Here is an 18,906-nt window from a genome sequence, read left to right on the forward strand (position 1 = left end):
CGGTGTTTGAGCATCTGTCTTTGGCTCAGGTCATGATCCTGGGATCCTGGGATTGAATCCCGTATCAGGCTCCCTGCAGGGAGCCTGCTTGCTTCTCCTTCTGCCTATGTCTCTGCCTCTCCCTCTGTGTCTTTCATGAATAAATAAAATATTTTTAAATAAAATCTTAAAAAAAAAAAAAGAACATATGGAAGTAATTCGAAGGTTTTGCTACTTGAGGGAAAAAGAGACCTAATCAAAACTGCTGTTTTAAAAATCATCCAGCTATGGAACAGAGACTAGAACTGGGGAATGGGGAATTACATACAAATCAGTTTGGAGGCTACTGAAGTAGTCTCATCAAGATGATGTTGGCTTGTATTATCGTAAAGATAGTGACAATGGAAAAAATCAGATTCAATATTTAAGAGATAATGAAAAGGTACAACAAACAACACAGGACAAAAGCCTATTCCCGAGTTTTTTCTTGAGCTGCTTTTACTATGATGGGATCAATGGATGAAAGGCAGGTAAGGGGGGAGAGGGTGAGGAGTTCAGTTTTAGACAAGCTGTGTTTGAGGTGCCTGTTATGTGAATATGTCCAGGAGACTATGGGATATACAGAATTTATTTAAGTAATCTCTACCCCCAAGGTGAGGCTCAAACTCATGACCCTGAGATCAACAAGAGTCTGACTGTGCCAGGTGCCCTGAAAAAAAAAAAAGTTTTAAATGCTGTGTTCAAGGTAATTTTATTCAGAATGAAGAGTGACAAGAAAAAGTGCTAATCTAATTTGGCAGTTCCTCTTTTACTAAATCCCAATTTTAGAGCAAAGAACTGATAGGATGAATGCAAAATTAAGAAAGATTGGCTTTCTCATATATTGGATTAGAACTGATCACTAGGGGATCCCTGGGTGGCTCAGCAGAGCCTGACTTTGGCCCAGGCGCGATCCTGGAGTCCCGAGATCGAGTCCGCGTTGGGCTCCTGGCATGGAGCCTGCTTCTCCCTCCTCCATGTCTCTGCCCCTCTCTCTCTCTGTGTCTATCATGAATATATAAATAAATAAATAAATATTTTTTTTAAAAAAAGGAAAAAAAACTGATCACTAAGTTGATTGCTCAGCGTTCTGGTTTCTCATGTAGATTCATGTAAAAACCTTTCATTTTATTAAATGCTTCACTAACCTATATAAATAGCATATTTTTAAATGAGTAGTAAACATGGATAGCCTGGGTGGCTCAGCGGTTTAGCGCTGCCTTCAGCCCATGGTGTGATCCTGGAGACCTGGGATCAAGTCCCATGTTGGGCTCCCTGCATGGAGCCTGCTTCTCCCTCTGCCTGTGTCTCTGCCTCTCTTTCTCTTTCTCTCTCATGAATAAATAAATAAGATCTTTTTTAAAAATAAAATAAATAAATGAGTAGTAAACAAATAAAAGGGGATCAAGGGGGTGCCTAGGTGGCTCAGTCAGTTAAGCCTCTGCCTTCGGCTCAGGTCATTAACCCAGAGTCCTGGGATAAAGCCCCGCATCAGGCTCCCTGCTCCACTAGGAAGCCTGCTTCTCTCTCTCTCTCCCTCCACCTGCTGCTCCCCCTGCTTGTGCATGCACTCTCTCTCTCTCTCTGTCAAATAAATAAAATCTTTTTAATAAATAAATAAAGCAAGCAACAACATAAAAACTTTGTTTCTATAAACTACTAGCATTGCAATTAAAAATTGTTCACTACAGGGATCCCTGGCTGGCGCAGTGGTTTAGCGCCTGCCTTTGGCCCAGGGCATGATCCTGTAGACCCGGGATCAAATCCCACGTCGGGCTCCCAGTGCATGGAGCCTGCTTCTCCCTCTGCCTATGTCTCTGCCTCTCTCTCTCTCTCTCTCTCTCTGTGACTATCATAAATAAATTTTAAAAAAATATTTTTTTTAATTGTTCACTACAGAAGCACCTGGGTGCCACAGCCGGTTAAACGTTAGACTCTTGGTTTCAGCTCAGGTTATGATCTCAGGGTGGTAAGACCAACCCCCGCGCTGGGCTCCGTGTTCAGTGCAGAGGCTGCACGAGTTTCTCTCTCCCTCTTCCTCTGCTCCTTCTCCCAAGCGCACACATGCACACTATATCTCACACACACAAACACACACATAAATACATAAATCTTTTTAAAAATTTGTTCATTACCCCACACTTTGTTTTAGGTATGCCTCCCTTGGGCAGTAGGTTCACTGACTCATCATCATTTTAAGCCTCCAGGGAAAGCATATATCAAATCTCTACATACTGTCAACTGAACAATTTATGTAACTTCAAGAGTTTCACCAGGAGTCCACATGTAATCTACCACAAGAGGGCAACAAACTGAAATTGTTAGTAATTTAACTTTTAAAAAGATTTAAATCTTTCTGATCTATCAAATTATTGACAAGGAACACTTAATTACCACTAACAATGATATTTAAAATTTTGTATTTGACTTTGTAAGAAAAATAGTCAAAAATCACAACATGAAAAAAGGCATCCTTATTTGTCTCAAATCTTCACTAAACTTAGTGTACTTTATTATGCATTAAGAACGGCAATTTCAGGGGCAACCGACTGGCTCAATAGGTACAGCATGCAACTCTTCATACTAAGGTCATGAGTTCAAGCCCCACATTGGGCACAGAGCTTACTTAATTTAAAAAATATGTTTTATTTTTAAGGCAATTTCAGGGACTATGGGTAAAGCTTTCAAAGAAACTTAATGAAATGAATAGTTGTATTGCCAAATACAGAACTTTAGGAATTTTACTGTTCAATTTATAAAATATTTTATCAATAATGTATCAAAAATCCATCCACAGGGTTTCAAAGGTAACTAACTTCTTAAGTCCTTTGACTCATGTAATTACAAAGGTTCACACACACTTATCTACGTTTAGAGAGTTTTCTCTCCTACTTGCCTAAGTGTTGTTTTAAATATGAATACTGATTTATCACGGTTAGAACTTTTTTTGGAATGCCACTAATATTTTCAAAAAATCCCTTTGTCTGAAATTTCTAAAGATCTCAGAAATACCCAGTCCAGGCACAGCAAAAGTCATTATACTATCTCCACACACCCCGAACCCCAGTCACAAACATTGATTTTAACAACTAAAAAAATGCAAGTTGCAGACATCTCCAGATGATGCCCTGGAAACTAGACTACAGTATAAAATTAGTTACTGAAAATATTCTTCTAAACAGCTTCTGAGAAAAAACTCTAGGTCCCACTTACTAATAGCCAGTGTCTTGGGCAAGTTATTTAACCTGTCTGAGCTTTAGTCTCTTCATTTAAAAAATGAACACAAAAATAATACCTACAAAAAAATAATAATACTTACATTATTGGGTTGTTGCGAGAATTAATGAAAAAAACATAAAATGCTTAGAACACTATAAGGCATATATTAAGTGCTCAGTAAATGTTGCTGGCTATTCATCACCTACTAGTAGTTCCACCTTTGGGTCCCTAAAACCTAGGCCTAGATCTTAGAGTTATATTGTAATAAATCTTACAGATGTCAAGGCCTAGAATATTTGGACAAAGCACCTTTGGTATCCTTCTGGCCCGAAAGGGCAGGACAGAAAAAGAAGTGAGAAGCAGGGAGAATGAACATCTAAAAGGATGAGAGGAAATAAATAAATAAATAAATAAATAAATAAATAAATAAATGGATGAGGAAGGGTGGGATAGGGAAGGGAAGTACAGGAAGGAAAAATTGGAGCACAAAATAAATTTAACTTACTTCCTAATTTGTTCACAGCCATCCCAAGGACTCTGAGCCCTTTCAAGAGGGCATTTGAGACCAAGTATGAATATGGCCTGTTAACTGCTGAATGTCTGAGAAATACAAGCATCAGGCTCCCTGATGGATAGTGTCACTGACTTTTCACTTAAAATGAAACACAGCATTATCCTTCAAACCAATACATGGTTACAGTTATCTCACCAATTCTAATAACCTTGCCAACAAAAGCTTCCATGCTACCATCTCCTTAGCAAGAGGTCAAAAAGACGGCACAATAAACACCATGACCAGGTATTTGGGAAGTCGGAGGGCAAGAAAAGAGTGACACAAATTTTAAAAAAGAACTGATCCAAATCAAAAGATGCAAAATATACATTTTAAAACTTCATATACTCTTTCTCTTATCAGTTTTTGAATTAAGATAACAGACTAAATCCAAACATCTCATTTTGGTCCCTCCTGAAAGCCTCTTAAATCTGCTAAAGAAGGGCAGCTCGGGTGGCTCAGTGGTTTAGTGCCACCTTGAGCCCAGGGCCTGATCCTGGAGACCCAGGATCGGGTCCCATGTCGGGCTCCCTGCATGGAGCCTGCTTCTCCCTCTGCCTGTGTGTCTGCCTTTATCTCTCAGTCTCTCATGAATAAATAAATAAAATCTTTAGAAAAAAATCTGCTAAAGAAATATTTTTTAAAACATTAAACTCAAGGATAGAAAAATTAGCAGAAACAACAAACACAATTTGGAAGCAGGAAAGCAAAAGGACAAGTAGATAACTGCTGTTAACAGAGCCAAGAAAGCCCAATCCCAAACCAAAATGGTGATCCTAAGAACCAATAATCACAATCCCCAAAAGATACTGAAAATGGAAAAGGGAGTAGCTACAGCAGAGAACTGCTGGACAGCTGTGGAAAGAGCAGATCCCTAGATCACCCCTACCTGTCCCCTTCAGCCACTAACAAGTTTAATCTCTAAAGGAGGTAACACTGAAGTTCTTGGGACTAGAGGACATCAGTTCTGTACTCAGGTGTGAACCGAGATACTACTATACAGAAAATCAAACACCGAGTGGCTACACCAGTCAGAGCTTTATGTTTCAAGCACATAAACAAAGGCCTCTGGGCTATCTGACCAGCTCAAGAAGAAGGGCTAAAAATAAGACATCAGTGATGCCCAACAAAATAAGTTACGAAAATCACCCAGTGGTTAAGCTCAAAATTGATAAGGCCTACCCACTTGCTCAGAGCTTCCAATCAGCTGTATAATCCAATAATGTTAATTGGGACCAGATAATTATGAACAATCTGAGGATGGAAGAGACCAAAATAAATCCTAGGAAGAAGCAACTTAGAAGAAATTATGCACAGAGGGAGGAAAACCACACTCACACACACACAAGTATCATTAATATGCTCAGAAAAAAAGAAAAAATTATTACATCCATGAAACAAAAACAGGATTTTACTACTTTTTTAAGGAGGAAGATTCTAAGAACAAAAGAGTTCTTAGAAAATAAAAATATGATAGCAGAAAAGTTAAATAGTAAGGCTGGAAAACTAAGATAAGGAAATCTTCTAGAAAAATCGAGGAACACCGCATATACTCACATCTCTCTCTCTCTCTCTCTCTCTCTCTCTCTCACACACACACACACACACACACACACACACACACACACTTATATCCCAAAGAAGAACAAAGACAAAGAGGAAAACTGGAGAAAAAAGATAAGAAAATCGGAAGACCAAAATAGGAAGTCTAGTGTTCAATAAAATAATAGCACAAGGTAAATATAGCAGGGAAAAGGAGAAGAGGAAGTCTTCAAGAGTTCTCAACTGACAGATTGAAAGTGCCCACCACATACCCAGTGGATAAAAAGACTCACAAAAGGCCATACCACTTTAAAACTGCAAAACACTACAAGCAAAGAGAAAATTCTGTAAGCTTCCAGATAAGTCCAAACTGGTCACATACCGGTCACATACAATCAATGAATGGATTCAGATTTCTCAACAGCAACACTGCAAGAAGGCAACTGCACAAAACTCTGAGGATCTCTGAGGATCTACCATTTTTATAATCAAAAGGTGAGCCCAAGTGGCAGCCCAGGTGGATCAGCGGTTTAGCACCTGCCTTTGGCCCAGGGCATGATCCTGGAGTCCCAGGATTGAGTCCCACATCGGGCTCCCTGGTTGGAGCCTGCTTCTCCCTCTGCCTATGTTGTGTCTCTGCCTCTCTCTGTGTGTCCCTCATGAATAAATAAAGTCTTAAGGGGAAAAAAAAAAAAGGTGAGCCCGAGTAAGATTCTTCTCTCTCCCTAGCATGGCTTGCCCAGGTATTGATGAAGTTCCTGGTCTCTTCTCCATGCCTTGCTCTGATGTTTCATTTCATCCCACCACAGATTTTGTGATTTGACCTAATTCCAAGAGCTGAAAGAAGGCTTTGAAGACTTCAGAAGCTAAAAAATACAAAGAAGCCCACTCCCTCTGATCATATTTCTACAAAATGTCAAAACCAAGTCCACACTACAACCCTGCCCAACATGTGACTGAGGTAAATACTCTGCTTTTCCAGATTGCCTCCTGACCTTCCCACTGACCTGCCTGGAACAGCCTCTTGAAAACCCTCAGAAAAGCAGAAGCCAGACTATGACTGAGTCTGCTGAGCTCATCTTCTCCTGCAAGACTACAACAAATAATGACAAAACTGACCTTTCATAAGACAGCTGGTTTATTCTTGCCAGTCCATTTTACGTATAGACATAACAAAACTAAAAAGAGAAACAAGAAAATCCTAACACCAAAACTGGGGTGAAGATTACCTCAGGGTAGGCTGTAGGGAACATAACCAGGGAAGGGCCCACAGTGGCATATGCCTTGTAACATTCTAATTCCTACCCCAGGCAAGTAATACACTGTGTGCAATCTGCATTTTTCTATACATTTTTCTTTCTTTGTAATTTAAGAAACTGTTAATGTACATATTCCTTCAAGTTGGAAATAACTATATAACTCATTAAATCACAAACGTTTATTATTACAGCAGTAGCATAGCTGTTATATCAGTCATGATGGAAACTGGCTTAATATTAAATACACACAAAAATTAAGACCGATTTACTTACATAATGAGTCTTCGGTTTAAGAACCAGTATTTCCTCCGACTCCTGTCATATCCAATAGGTTCATGTCGAATATATGGTTTGTTTTTTTGGATTTCAGCAACACAGTCAGTTACACCAGGCACCTTATGTGCTACACAGACCTCACACTGCCATTCATCCTCCGGAACCTCCTCAAGAGGTGGTTTCACACATTCCAAATGGTATACTGCTGAACATGTCTCACAGCAAAGCAAATCCCCAAGTTTGTGACAAACCCGACAATGGTCATCATACTGGATCACCCCTTCAGACATCAATTCCTCACGAGCAATATTTGTGGTAAGAAACTGGTCAACTAAGAACTGCAGAACTTTGATTTTGTTCTCTACTGGTCCATAGGGATAGTCCTCTGCTTCTTGGTAAGGAAGAACGTGATGGTATTCCTTATCACTCTCACAGTACACCCGCAGCACCTCTGGCCACGTCATCCCATCTATGAAATACAGCGTGGAATTAACGCTATCTTTCAGATCAGCAGGTCCAAAGGTAGTATTGGAAGTGTCTTCTTCACGCAAAACTGCTTTCAAAAGCACAACGTGCATCTCTGCCATAAGTGTGCACTGCTCTTGACTCACCAGAGCTGCACAGAAGTCCTCAAAGCGAAAAGGAGATAGCCTTAAAACAGTGCCAAAGTTCCGCAGTACCTCATAAATGGCAATAACATTCATTATATGCTCATTAGGCACCATTAAATCCTCAGAGGACTTGGGAAATTCAAGGGGTGGGATGTCTTTTTCTTCCAATATTGGAGAACGAGGCCGATGTACCCTTGGTTTTCGCCTACCTATAAAGGAAGAAATGACATAATTACAAATCAGTACATCATCTTTTTTTAAATTTTTTATTTTTATTTTATTTATTTATGATAGGCACACAGTGAGAGAGAAAGGCAGAGACATAGGCAGAGGGAGAAGCAGGCTCCATGCACCGGGAGCCCGACATGGGATTCGATCCCGGGTCTCCAGGATCGCGCCCTGGGCCAAAGGCAGGCGCTAAACCGCTGCGCCACCCAGGGATCCCTCATCTTTTAAAAAAAAAAAAAAAAATTTTTTTTTAGTTAAGCAATCTCTACACCCAATGTGGGGCTCGAACTCTCGACTCCCAAGATCAGGAGTCACATGCTCCTCCAACTGAGCTAGCCAAGCACCCCACAAATCAGTACATAATTTCTAAAAACTGAGAGTTTTCTAGCTTTTCCTATTGCGACACATACCTCAAAAACCAGATAAGCATACTTCTATTTTTCTAATAACTGTCAAGTTAAAATAATACCAATAAGTAATGATTTAGCTTTAATTTTTAAATGAATAAAGAAAATCTAAATTCAAAGTTTCTCCATTATACTAAAAACTACAAGTAAAAAATTTTCAATTATAATTAGCTCTGAATTATCTAGAGGGGATAAATGGTGTAGAGGCAACCATGATAAAAAACAAAACAAAACCAAAAAAAAACCTGCATTAATTAAACCTCTGAAAAGGTACGCCTAGGTGGCTCAGCAGTTGAGTCGGCCTTCAGCTCAGGGCATGATCCAGGAGTTTCGGGATCAAGTCCCACATCGGACTCCCTGGGAGAAGCCTGCTTCTCCCTCTGCCTATGTCTCTGCCTTCTCTCTCTCATGAATAAATAAGTAAAATCTTAAAAAAAAAAAAAAAATGAAAGCTCTGAGAAGAACATAAATGTGAAAAAAAATCCCCATGTAAGAAAAAAGACACAAAAGAGCCCATCCTGTGTCTGCTGCGATACAGAAATGCCTCTCAACACTGGACAGGAAGTTAGTTCTCTGGTGAAGCACCCATTTTCCTCTGCTAGAAATGCTTCCTGAGAGCCACAAGGGGGGGGGGGGGGGGGGGGGTTCCACAGTGAAGCACAAAGTTAGGGCTGAGACAGAAAGGAAAGAGGAAATAAGAGAGGAGGAGAGTCCCAGTGCTGGGAGAAGGAAAAAGGGAGGCTTAGGGAGGAAACAGACAAGACTGTGTGTGTTTTTTAGTTGTCAGTTGAACCACTGCAAGCACCTGTTCCCCAATTTATAAGATGTGATGTCCAAGAATGTATATGTATGTATATAAATGTATCAATATATATATAGCACACTTGAGACCCTGGTCTGTACCAAGCATAAAGATCTTACTTAATTCTGTGAGTTGGGATGCCTGGGTGGCTCAGTCATCTAGCGGCTGTCTGCCTTTGGCCTCAGGTCGTGATCCCAGGGTTGTGGGAGTCCTGCATCGGGCTCTCCACAGGGAGCCTGCTTCTCCCTCTGCCTATATCTCTGTATCTCTCATGAATAAATAGAATCTTTAAAAATAATAATTCTTGGGCAGCCCCCAGGGCGCAGCGGTTTAGCGCCACCTGCAGCTCAGGGTGTGATCCTGGAGACCTGGGATCGAGTCCCATGTCAGGCTCCCTGCATGGAGCCTGCTTCTCCCTCTGCCTGTGTCTCTGCCTCTCTCTCTGTGTGTGTCTCTCGTGAATAAATAAAATCTTTAAAAAAAAAAAAAAATCTTAAAAAAAAAATTCTTAATCTATGAGGTATTTTAATAAGCCCTGCTATATAAATAAGAAAACTTGTCAAAAGAAACACGTTTCTCCTAAACTGTTATGCCTGTATTACTATTATTATTCTCATACTTTCCAATGATATTTACAGAATAGGAAATGTAAGTTTTTTAAATATAGTAAATAATTCTAACAAGATCAATTAACACTAAATTCACTTTTGTATAATTAACTTTTATCAACCATGATTCTGAGTTACTGGTAAACTCTTAACTGCCTGCTCCCTCCCCCATTCCTGAGCCCTCCTCACTTCTAGCTTAGTCTCATTATCTGCAAACTAAAAGGGTGTATATGGTATCAGGAGAAAAATGTATGCTTAAAAATATAAAAGGGCTGGGATGCCTGGGGTGGCTCAGAGGTTGAACATCTGCCTTTGGCTCAGGGTGTGAACCCGGAGTCCCGGGATCGAGTCTGGCATCGGAATTCCTGCAGGGAGCCTGCTTCTCCCTCTGTCAGTGTCTCTGCCTCTCTGTCTCTCAAGAATAAATAAATAAAATATTTAAATAAATAAAATCTCAAGAATAAATAAATAATATACAGGCAAGGTATTTTAACTTACACAATACACACCCAAATCTTCATTCACCAAAAAGATTTTCCAACTAAAAATATATCCAGGGATCCCTGGGTGGCGCAGCGGTTTAGTGCCTGCCTTTGGCCCAGGGCGCGATCCTGGAGACCCGGGATCGAATCCCACGTCGGGCTCCCGGTGCATGGAGCCTGCTTCTCCCTCTGCCTATGTCTCTGCCTCTCTCTCTCTCTCTGTGTAACTATCATAAATAAATAAAAATTAAAAAAAAAATTAAAAAAAAAAAGAAAGTAAAAATATATCCATTACTTTCTGCAGAAAAAAGTCCAAGGGATCACCTGGGCCAGTCACTGCTAGTGAATCTATATCTTGAGAAAGGAGCCTACAACTCACAAAAGTGACACCATCTGCACAAATCCAGTTTTCACAGATTCAATTAAATCACAGAATCATCATGATAGTAAGCATCATGATGGGAAATCCAGTCTATATTACGGTCTCCTGGAAATTACTTGGGACTCATCTGCATAAATATAAACGAGAAAGTAGTAAAAGGGAAGATCTAACTTCAACTTCCCTTGAATAAGAGAAGAAACACAAGTCAGCTGAGGAAACCAACCCGCTTATAGAAACAGTTCTTGCATTCTTCTCAGATCTTTATGCAAAAAGCTGTCAAAGAGCATTCAAGTAAAGAATCACAGAAGGAAAGGCTGGGTAGGAAAGCGGTTTGAGGACCCGAAGAATGTAGACGACCTTAAATGTTAGGTTTAGGAGTCTGTACAGTACTTTATACTGGCAATAATGAGGGTTGCTACAGGTTTTCTAAGCAGGGCACAGACAAGAGAATAATGTTCCAGAGAGACTTCTCTGGCTTCACTATATAGAATAAAAAGGACAGGGGGAACAGAGCAGAGGCAGGGCATCTTCTGCAATTAACCACAAGAGGAAGACATGGATTCAGAGTCTGGCTGTGAGAACACCAACAAGATAGACACAAGGGACCTCATGAAGAAAGAAATCAACAGGTGTAGAACAGACCACCATCACCTTGAGATTTAACTCTGTATGTTACCATTTCCTTCAAAAGCTGATTCTAATCTCCTCAGGCTCTTCTGAATTCCTGTAGCCTTCTTCAAACCATGTTTGTTCATATTATAATTATGTTTTCATGGTATCTACTCCATCTCCCCAGGAGAACACCCAACTCTTATGCTAAAGAGAATTTGACATATTTATTTTATTAGTATTTACCCAGCATCATTTCTTATAGAGAATTTCCTTTCCCTATAAGGCCCCCAATTACACTATAGTCCATCTTCTCATCAATAGCATGAAGATATGACCCAAGGCAGGCCAGTGAGACTCTTTGCCTGGGACTTTATATTCAGATGTTAAGTGAGAGTTCTCTCAAGCCCTTTCTTCCTATGCAGGAGGCCAGAGCTGTCCAGAACTAAACCATCTCTGCTTCCCTCAAGGAAGAAGGGAATAAGGATGATGAATAGAAGCAGAAGTAAGATATAAGTACTGATAATTCGGGCAGCCCCAGTGGCTCAGGGGTTTAGCACTGCCTTCCTTCAGCCCAGGGTGTGATCCTGGAGACCTGGATCGAGTCCCACATCGGGCTCCCTGCATGGAGCCTGCTACTCCCTCTGCCTGTGTCTCTCTGCCTCTCTCTCTCTCTGTGTCTCTAATAAATAAATAAAATCTTAAAAAAAAAAAAAAGTACTGATAATTATTGAGGCCTTGAGGGAGCATATCCTTCAGTTTTCCAGCTACAGAAAACAAAACTATTCCCCATGTGCTTAAGCGAACACATTGGTTTCCTATCACTGGCAAATAAGGGAGTACTCATTAAAAAGTATTCGACTCTGTATCCAGGAGGCTTTTTAAAATGAGAAACACAATAACTGTTTATATTGTGTATATAACTGTGTGTATAAACACTGCTAATAGTAATCTATTTGTAAACCAGTAACAAATACTGTCTAAATTCATTTAATGTCTAATTTTTTATTTTTTATTTTTTTATTTTTTTTTATTTTTTATTTTTTTTTTTATTTTTTTTTATTTTTTATTTTTTTAGACGGGGGGAAGGGTGGCAGAGAGAGAAGGAGAGAATCTTTTTTTCTTATTTTTTAAAGATTTTATTTATGGGCAGCCCCAGTGGCATAGCAGTTTGGCACCACCTGCAGCCCAGAGTGTGATCCTGGAGACCCAGGATCGAGTCCAACATCGGGTTCCTTGCATGGAGCCTGCTTCTCCCTCTGCCTGTGTCTCTGCCTCTCTCTCTCTCATTCTCTCTCTCTCTCTCTGCGTGTGTGTGTGTGTGTGTGTGCGCCTCTATGAATGAATAAATAAAATCTTTTAAAAAATAATAAAATAAAATAAAGATTTTATTTATTCATGAGACACACAGAGAGGCAGAGACACAGGCAGAGGGAGAAGCAGGGTCCATGCAGGGAGCCCAATGTGTAACTCAATCCTGGGACTCCAGGATCACACCCTGGGCCAAAGGCAGGCGCTAAACCACTGAGCCACCCAGGGATTCCCAAGAGAGAATCTTAAGCAGGCTCCACATCCAGCACGGATCCCAACACAGAGCTCCATCTCATAACTCTGAGATCATGACCGGAGGTGAATAGTCGGACACTTAACCCACTGAGCCATCCATGGACCCCTCATGTCTAATTTTAAAGCATCAGCTTTCATACATTCTGAAAGATTTTGGATAACCATTGTACAGATCTGATTTTTAACAGCTCATTTTAACTTCGTATTAATAAACTAAAGTCTGTTCATTTTCTGCAAGTATTAGAGGTAAAAGGAAAAAGAGGCAAAAAAAAAAAAAAAAAAGGCCCATAAGTTCTACATTCTATACATCTAGTTGGAAACCCCAAAACAATTTCTATTCAGAATATGACTATAATCATATACATATTGAAAATGTGAGCATTTCTGAAAGCTAATATTAAATATAGGTCAGTTCCCTCTGAAGCATTATTGGGAAAGTATAAATTGTCTCAATTTTTTAAAAGGCAATTTGGCAAAATCTATCTGAATGCATAACTCTTTGACCCAGAGATTGTACCTCCCAGAATTTATCCTACAGATATGCACATACACATTCAAGTACATACAAAAAAATTTAATGCAACAGTTTATAAAAGTCAAAATTTTGTGTTTTCTTTTTAAACTAAATATACATTGATATTTAAATGAATTATGAATTATGACAACTACACAATGGAATCTAACATTTGAAAAGAACAATGTAAAATTCATATATGCTGAAATGAAAAATCCATAAGATACATTAAGTGAAGAAAAAAGCCAGCAATGGAGAAAAAAGAATAATGAATAGAATGGGACTGAAGGGCATCTGACTGGCTCAGTCAGTAGAGCGTGACACTCTTGATCTTAGGGTCGTGAGTTCAAGCCCCTCATTGGGCATAAAGCTTAATTAAAAAAGAAAAGAAAAGAAAAAAAGAATGCCATTGAGAAAAGAAATTAGAAACACCCTCTCTCTCTCTAAAATAAATAAATAAATCCTAAAAATCTTTTTAAAGTAGTTGTTTTTGAGAACTGGGGGACAGGGAAAAAAACCCTAATTTTTTAACTTATTTGTATTTTTAATATCACGTGCATGTATTTTTATTTTAATAATTTAAAAGAAAATCACCGGGCAGGTATCTATGCACATATATAAAACAATATTCAAATCAATAAAATGCTGCTACTAATGGCTTACTGATGGTCTGGTCATATATAAGATCATTATATCAGGGCAGCCCGAGTGGCTCAGCGGTTTAGCGCTGCCTTCAGTCCAGGTTGCGATCCTGGAGAACCGGGATTGAGTCCCATGTCGGGCTTCCTGCATGAAGCCTGCTTCTCCCTCTGCCTGTGTCTCTACCTCTCTCTCTCTCTCTCTGTCTCTCATGAATAAATAAATAAAATCTTTAAAAAAAAAAATCATTATATTAAATTCAAAGATTCAGGTTTACAGAACTGAGCACCGATTAGAGTGTAGAAAGAGAAAACTTAAAATTAAACCATATAAACCGGGGATCCCTGGGTGGCTCAGTGGTTTAGCGCCTGCCTTTGGCCCAGGGCGCGATCCTGGAGCCTCAGGATCGAGTCCCACGTCAGGCTCCCAGCATGGAGCCTGCCTCTCCCTCTGCCTGTGTCTCTGCCTCTCTCTCTATGTCTATCATAAATTAAAAAAAAAAAAAAAAAAAAAAAAATCCATTTAAAAAAATAAATAAACCATATAAACCCTTCAACTGTCAGTCATTAGTAATAGTGAGTCATTTCAACTATTCATAAAAATGTATTTATAATATGCCATTGATGGTTACACTCATTATCATTTTCAACACTGATCTAATATCTAGCAGATAAATTTTATTAATTTTCCTGTAGTGAAAAAAGGACTGACATCAGCCTCACTAGGTATCAGGACAAGGCAAAAGGAAATCACCGTGGAATATTGTTTCATACTCATCAATGGGCAAAAATTTTAAAATCCAACTAAACACACTTTTGGGAAGAATGTAGTATAATGGAAACACCAGTACACCAATACAGCACTACAAACTGGTACTACCACTTTGGAGAGTAATTCACTGTTAAGGTTGTGCATGTAAGCCTCATAGAGAAGCTTACAAATTCTAATTCTATGCTCATGGCCCAAAGTAAAAATATATTTTACATCCCAATCCAGTATACACAATACCAAAGCAAAAGTTCTACCAAACACCACTCTTACTATATGCCTTATAACAACTCTTCTATCCTAATACCTTCTATTCTATTGTTAGTTTTTAAAACATGCTACTTGCAGTACAGTTTGAAAATCACTTCTCTAGAGAAACTTTCCTCATGTATATGCAGAATATTCAGTATTGTTTAAGAAGTAAATAAAAAAGGGGCTCAGTCAGTTAAGCATCTGCCTTTGGCTCAGGTCATGATCCTGGGGTCCTGGGATTGAGACCTATATCAGGCTCCCTGCTCAGTAAAGAGTCTGCTTCACCCTCTTCTTCTGCCTGCCACTCACCCTGCTTGTGCTGCCCCTGCCAAATAAATAAATAAAATCTTTTAAAAAAACAGAAATAAACAGCCAATTAAACTAGAAACGACCAAAATATGCATCAATAGAGGAAAGATTAAATTGTAGAACATTCATTTGATAGGGTTCTACAGAGCAGTCATGAGTAATTTAGAGCTTCATAAGACAGCATGTATCAATCTTAAAAACAGAAAACCATGAAATAAAAAAATTGCTACAAAAGGATAAACAATTTGAAACCATGCAAAACAGTTTCATCTATTTTTTATGGGGAGATATGTAAATGTACATACATACATATACATTAAGTAATACTTAAAATATTTTTTTAAGATTTTATTTATTTATTCATGAGAGACACACCGAGAGAGAGAGAGAGAGAGAGAGAGAGAGAGAGAGGCAGACAGAAGCAGGCTCCCTGCAAGGAGTCCAATGTGGGACTCGATCCCAGACTCCAGGATCAGGCCCTGGGCCAAAGGCAGGCACTCTACCACTGACCCACTAAGGCATCCCTACTTAACATATTCTTCTGGTTATACTTAACATAACCAAAAGAATATAATCTCCTTAAAGGTAGGGAGTTTTCTCTGTGTTTTTTGTTGCTATGAATAGTGGCTGGCACCTAGTAAGGTACATGAAATTATTTATTGAAAAAAATAGTTTTTAAGTGCTAGCTCACACAATCACGTAAGAAAATTATGTCTTGGGATCCCTGGGTGGCGCACCGGTTTGGCGCCTGCCTTTGGCCCAGGGCGTGATCCTGGAGACCCTGGATCGAATCCCACATCAGGCTCCTGGTGCATGGAGCCTGCTTCTCCCTCTGCCTATGTCTCTGCCTCTCTCTCTCTCTTTCTGTGACTATCATAAATAAATAAAAAATTTAAAAAAATAAGCAAATTTAGTAGGTCACAACCACTATTTTAAAAAAAAAGAAAGAAAATTATGTTTCTACATTATTTGCAAATGTTAGAAATGTGCTTTTACTCCTATGTAAGTAAATAGAGAACTACAATGAGAACTCCTCAAAGAGTGGTCCTCAAACTCTGTAGAGCAGAATCACCTGGAGAGCTGATTCTGATTAAAACAGTTTGATTTAAAAATATTATTTTTTAAGATTTTATTTATTTATTCATGAGAGACAGAGAAAGGTGAAGAGGCAGGCTCCATGCAGGGAGCCTGATGCAAGACTTGATCCTGGGACTCCAGGATCACGCCCTGGGCCAAAGGCAGGAGCTAAACCACTGAGCCACCCACGAGTCCCTATTCTGGACTTTTAAATCAAACTAATAAAAGGTCTAGAATAGAGTCTCAGAATGTGCATTTTCTAACAATTCCCAAATGCTGCTCACTGTGCTGTGTGAAGCTACACTTCAAGAACCACTGCCCTAGAACTTAGGCTACACCCTCTGAGAGCCAGACAAGCAATAATTAATATACACCAAATGAAATTCACTAATCCCTAAAAGCACCTTCAAACCTTACTACTCAAAATGTGATTGGCATCATCTATGATGCTTGCAAGAAATTCAGAAGCTCAGGCCACAGGTCTACCACATAAGGATTTGCAGTTTCTCAAAATCAGGTGATTCATATGATCATTCAAATTTGAGAAGCTGCCTGAAACAGTCCGACATAAAACTAGAGATGCAGAAGTCACATGATAAGCTGTTAAAAGTAGAGGGCCAATAAGCAACCAAAATTTACAGAACTCCAGGTTAAACTCCATAATCTCTGTTTTTATCTTTCTCCCCAGGTAATTCCCTTGTACAATGAAGTTTGAAAACTACTGCTTTACAGAAATTGGATATTTGAAAACTACTGCTTTAGAGAAACTGGATATTTCCCCTATCAAACAGAAAGTAAATAAAGCTTTCGTAGAAACTCAGGCAAGAAAACTAAGGGGTTGTCTCAGGAGGCATGACTAAAATAGGACTGATGTGAAAGAAAGCTGAAACCTAATCAAAGACATTAAAAAGCCTACCAAAAAAGAAAATGGTAAGGATGGAAAGCAGTTTGCATGAATTCGGGGCCAGGAGGGGAACCAAGAACAAGAATTTGTCAATGAATTTCCAGCACTGTCAAGGGAGAGAATTTCTTGACTGGATAACACAGATTCTGGCCCATCAGATATGTTACTACATGAATAGAAAAACTGTTACTATGTATAGATACTTTAAAAAAAAAAAATGACGTGGCACTTGCAAAATTTTCCACTCTTTTGTATTTCATAATAGAAGTCTAACCTTATTGAGTCTGAGGGATGTTCTCTTCTTCGAATGCTTTGGAAGAACTGGTCAACAGTACTCAGTGTTAATTATTGCTTAGGGCCCTTTTCTACATATCTGGGTTTTTAAAATACACACTGTGGGCACAACCTGCATTTGTTTGTTTAATTTCTCTTTTTAAAAAGATTTTATTCTTAAGTAATTTCCACACCCAACATGGGGCTTGAACTTACAACCCCAAGATCAAGAGTCATATTCTCTCCCGACTCAGCCAAACAGGTGCCTCTAATTTTTTTTTTTTTTTAAGATTTCATTTATTTATTCACAAGAGACACAGAGAGAGAGACAGAGACGGAGAAGCAGGCTCCATGCAGGGAGCCAGATGTGGGACTCAATCCCAGGACTCCAGGATCTCACCCTGGGCCAAAGGCAGGTGCCAAACCGCTGAGCCACCCTAATTTCTTTTTTAACTAAAAACAAAAAGAGGGCAGGCGAGGGGAGGGGGGGGCTGAGCAATTTAGTGTCCCCTTCAGCCCAGGGTCTGATCCTGGAGACCTGGGATCAAGTCCCATGTTGGGCTCCCTGCATGGAGCCTGCTTCTCCCTCTGCCTGTCTCTGCCTGCCTCTCTCTCTCTCTCTCTCTCTGTCTCTCATGAATAAATTGATAAAATCTTAAAAAAAAAGATAAAATAAAATCTTTACAAAATAAATAAAATAAAAACAAAAACAAAAACAAAGGATGCCTGGGTGGCTTAGCAATTGAGCACCTCCCCTTTGGCCCAGGGCATGATCCTGGAGTCCTGGGATGAGTCCCACATCAGCCTCCCTGCATGGAGCCTGCTTCTCCTTCTGCCTGTGTGTCTCTGTGTCTCTCATGAATAAATAAAATCTTTTTAAAAAATTAAATAAATAAAAACATAACCCCACACACACCTTCTCTATAGATTTTAAACAGAAAATGCCTTAATTTGCTGAAGTTGTGAAAAATCCCTGATCTTTTATAAGGCCTTGATCAAATGTCACCTCTTCTCTCCTGTGCCACCTAGAACTGTGTTTCTCTGGCACTTTGTATAGCTCTTCATTATAGTTGCAGTATACTTATATTATAGGCGATCATTTATGTGCCCCCAGCTCATTTGTTAACTTCCTTAGAGCACAAACCATGTCTTAAGTTATTATGGTAACTAAAAAGTAATTGTTCAACTAATGACACCCAGCAGAACACTACTTGCGTAAGATGGAAGTCCAGAGGTAAAGTCATACCAAAAACCCTAATGCCACTGTAAATTTTTCAAAATTTGGCTTATAAATTTTTATCATATTAATTCTAAGAAAAAATTGAGTGTTTTCAGACTTTTAAACCCCGTAACACTCTGTACAATCCGTGTTTCTAGAGAAAAAAAATATAATATTGTCTCAGTATATCTGAGGGAAAGATGGACACTCAGTATTGGTAAAAAGAGATCGTTTTCTTTCTTTTTTTTTTTTTAATTTTTATTTATTTATGATAGTCACAGAGAGAGAGAGAGAGAGAGGCAGAGACACAGGCAGAGGGAGAAGCAGGCTCCATGCACGGGGAGCCCAACGTGGGACTCGATCCCGGGTCTCCAGGATCGCGCCCTGGG

General features: G+C 39.3%; 1 protein-coding gene across 12 annotated transcripts in view; it reads right to left on the reverse strand.

Moving 5' to 3' along the window:
• BPTF (bromodomain PHD finger transcription factor) overlaps nucleotides 1-18,906 on the reverse strand; it is a 159,086-nt gene that overhangs the window by 108,830 nt on the left and 31,350 nt on the right. For all 12 annotated transcript variants that reach the window (XM_041724350.1, XM_041724349.1, XM_041724348.1 and 9 more), the window contains exon 2: nucleotides 6,865-7,687. In XM_041724350.1, coding sequence (XP_041580284.1) covers nucleotides 6,865-7,687 — 823 coding nt within the window. The remainder of the gene's footprint in view (nucleotides 1-6,864; nucleotides 7,688-18,906) is intronic.

The sequence above is a fragment of the Vulpes lagopus genome, chromosome 12, assembly GCF_018345385.1.
Source record: "Vulpes lagopus strain Blue_001 chromosome 12, ASM1834538v1, whole genome shotgun sequence".
Classification (NCBI taxonomy): domain Eukaryota; kingdom Metazoa; phylum Chordata; class Mammalia; order Carnivora; family Canidae; genus Vulpes; species Vulpes lagopus.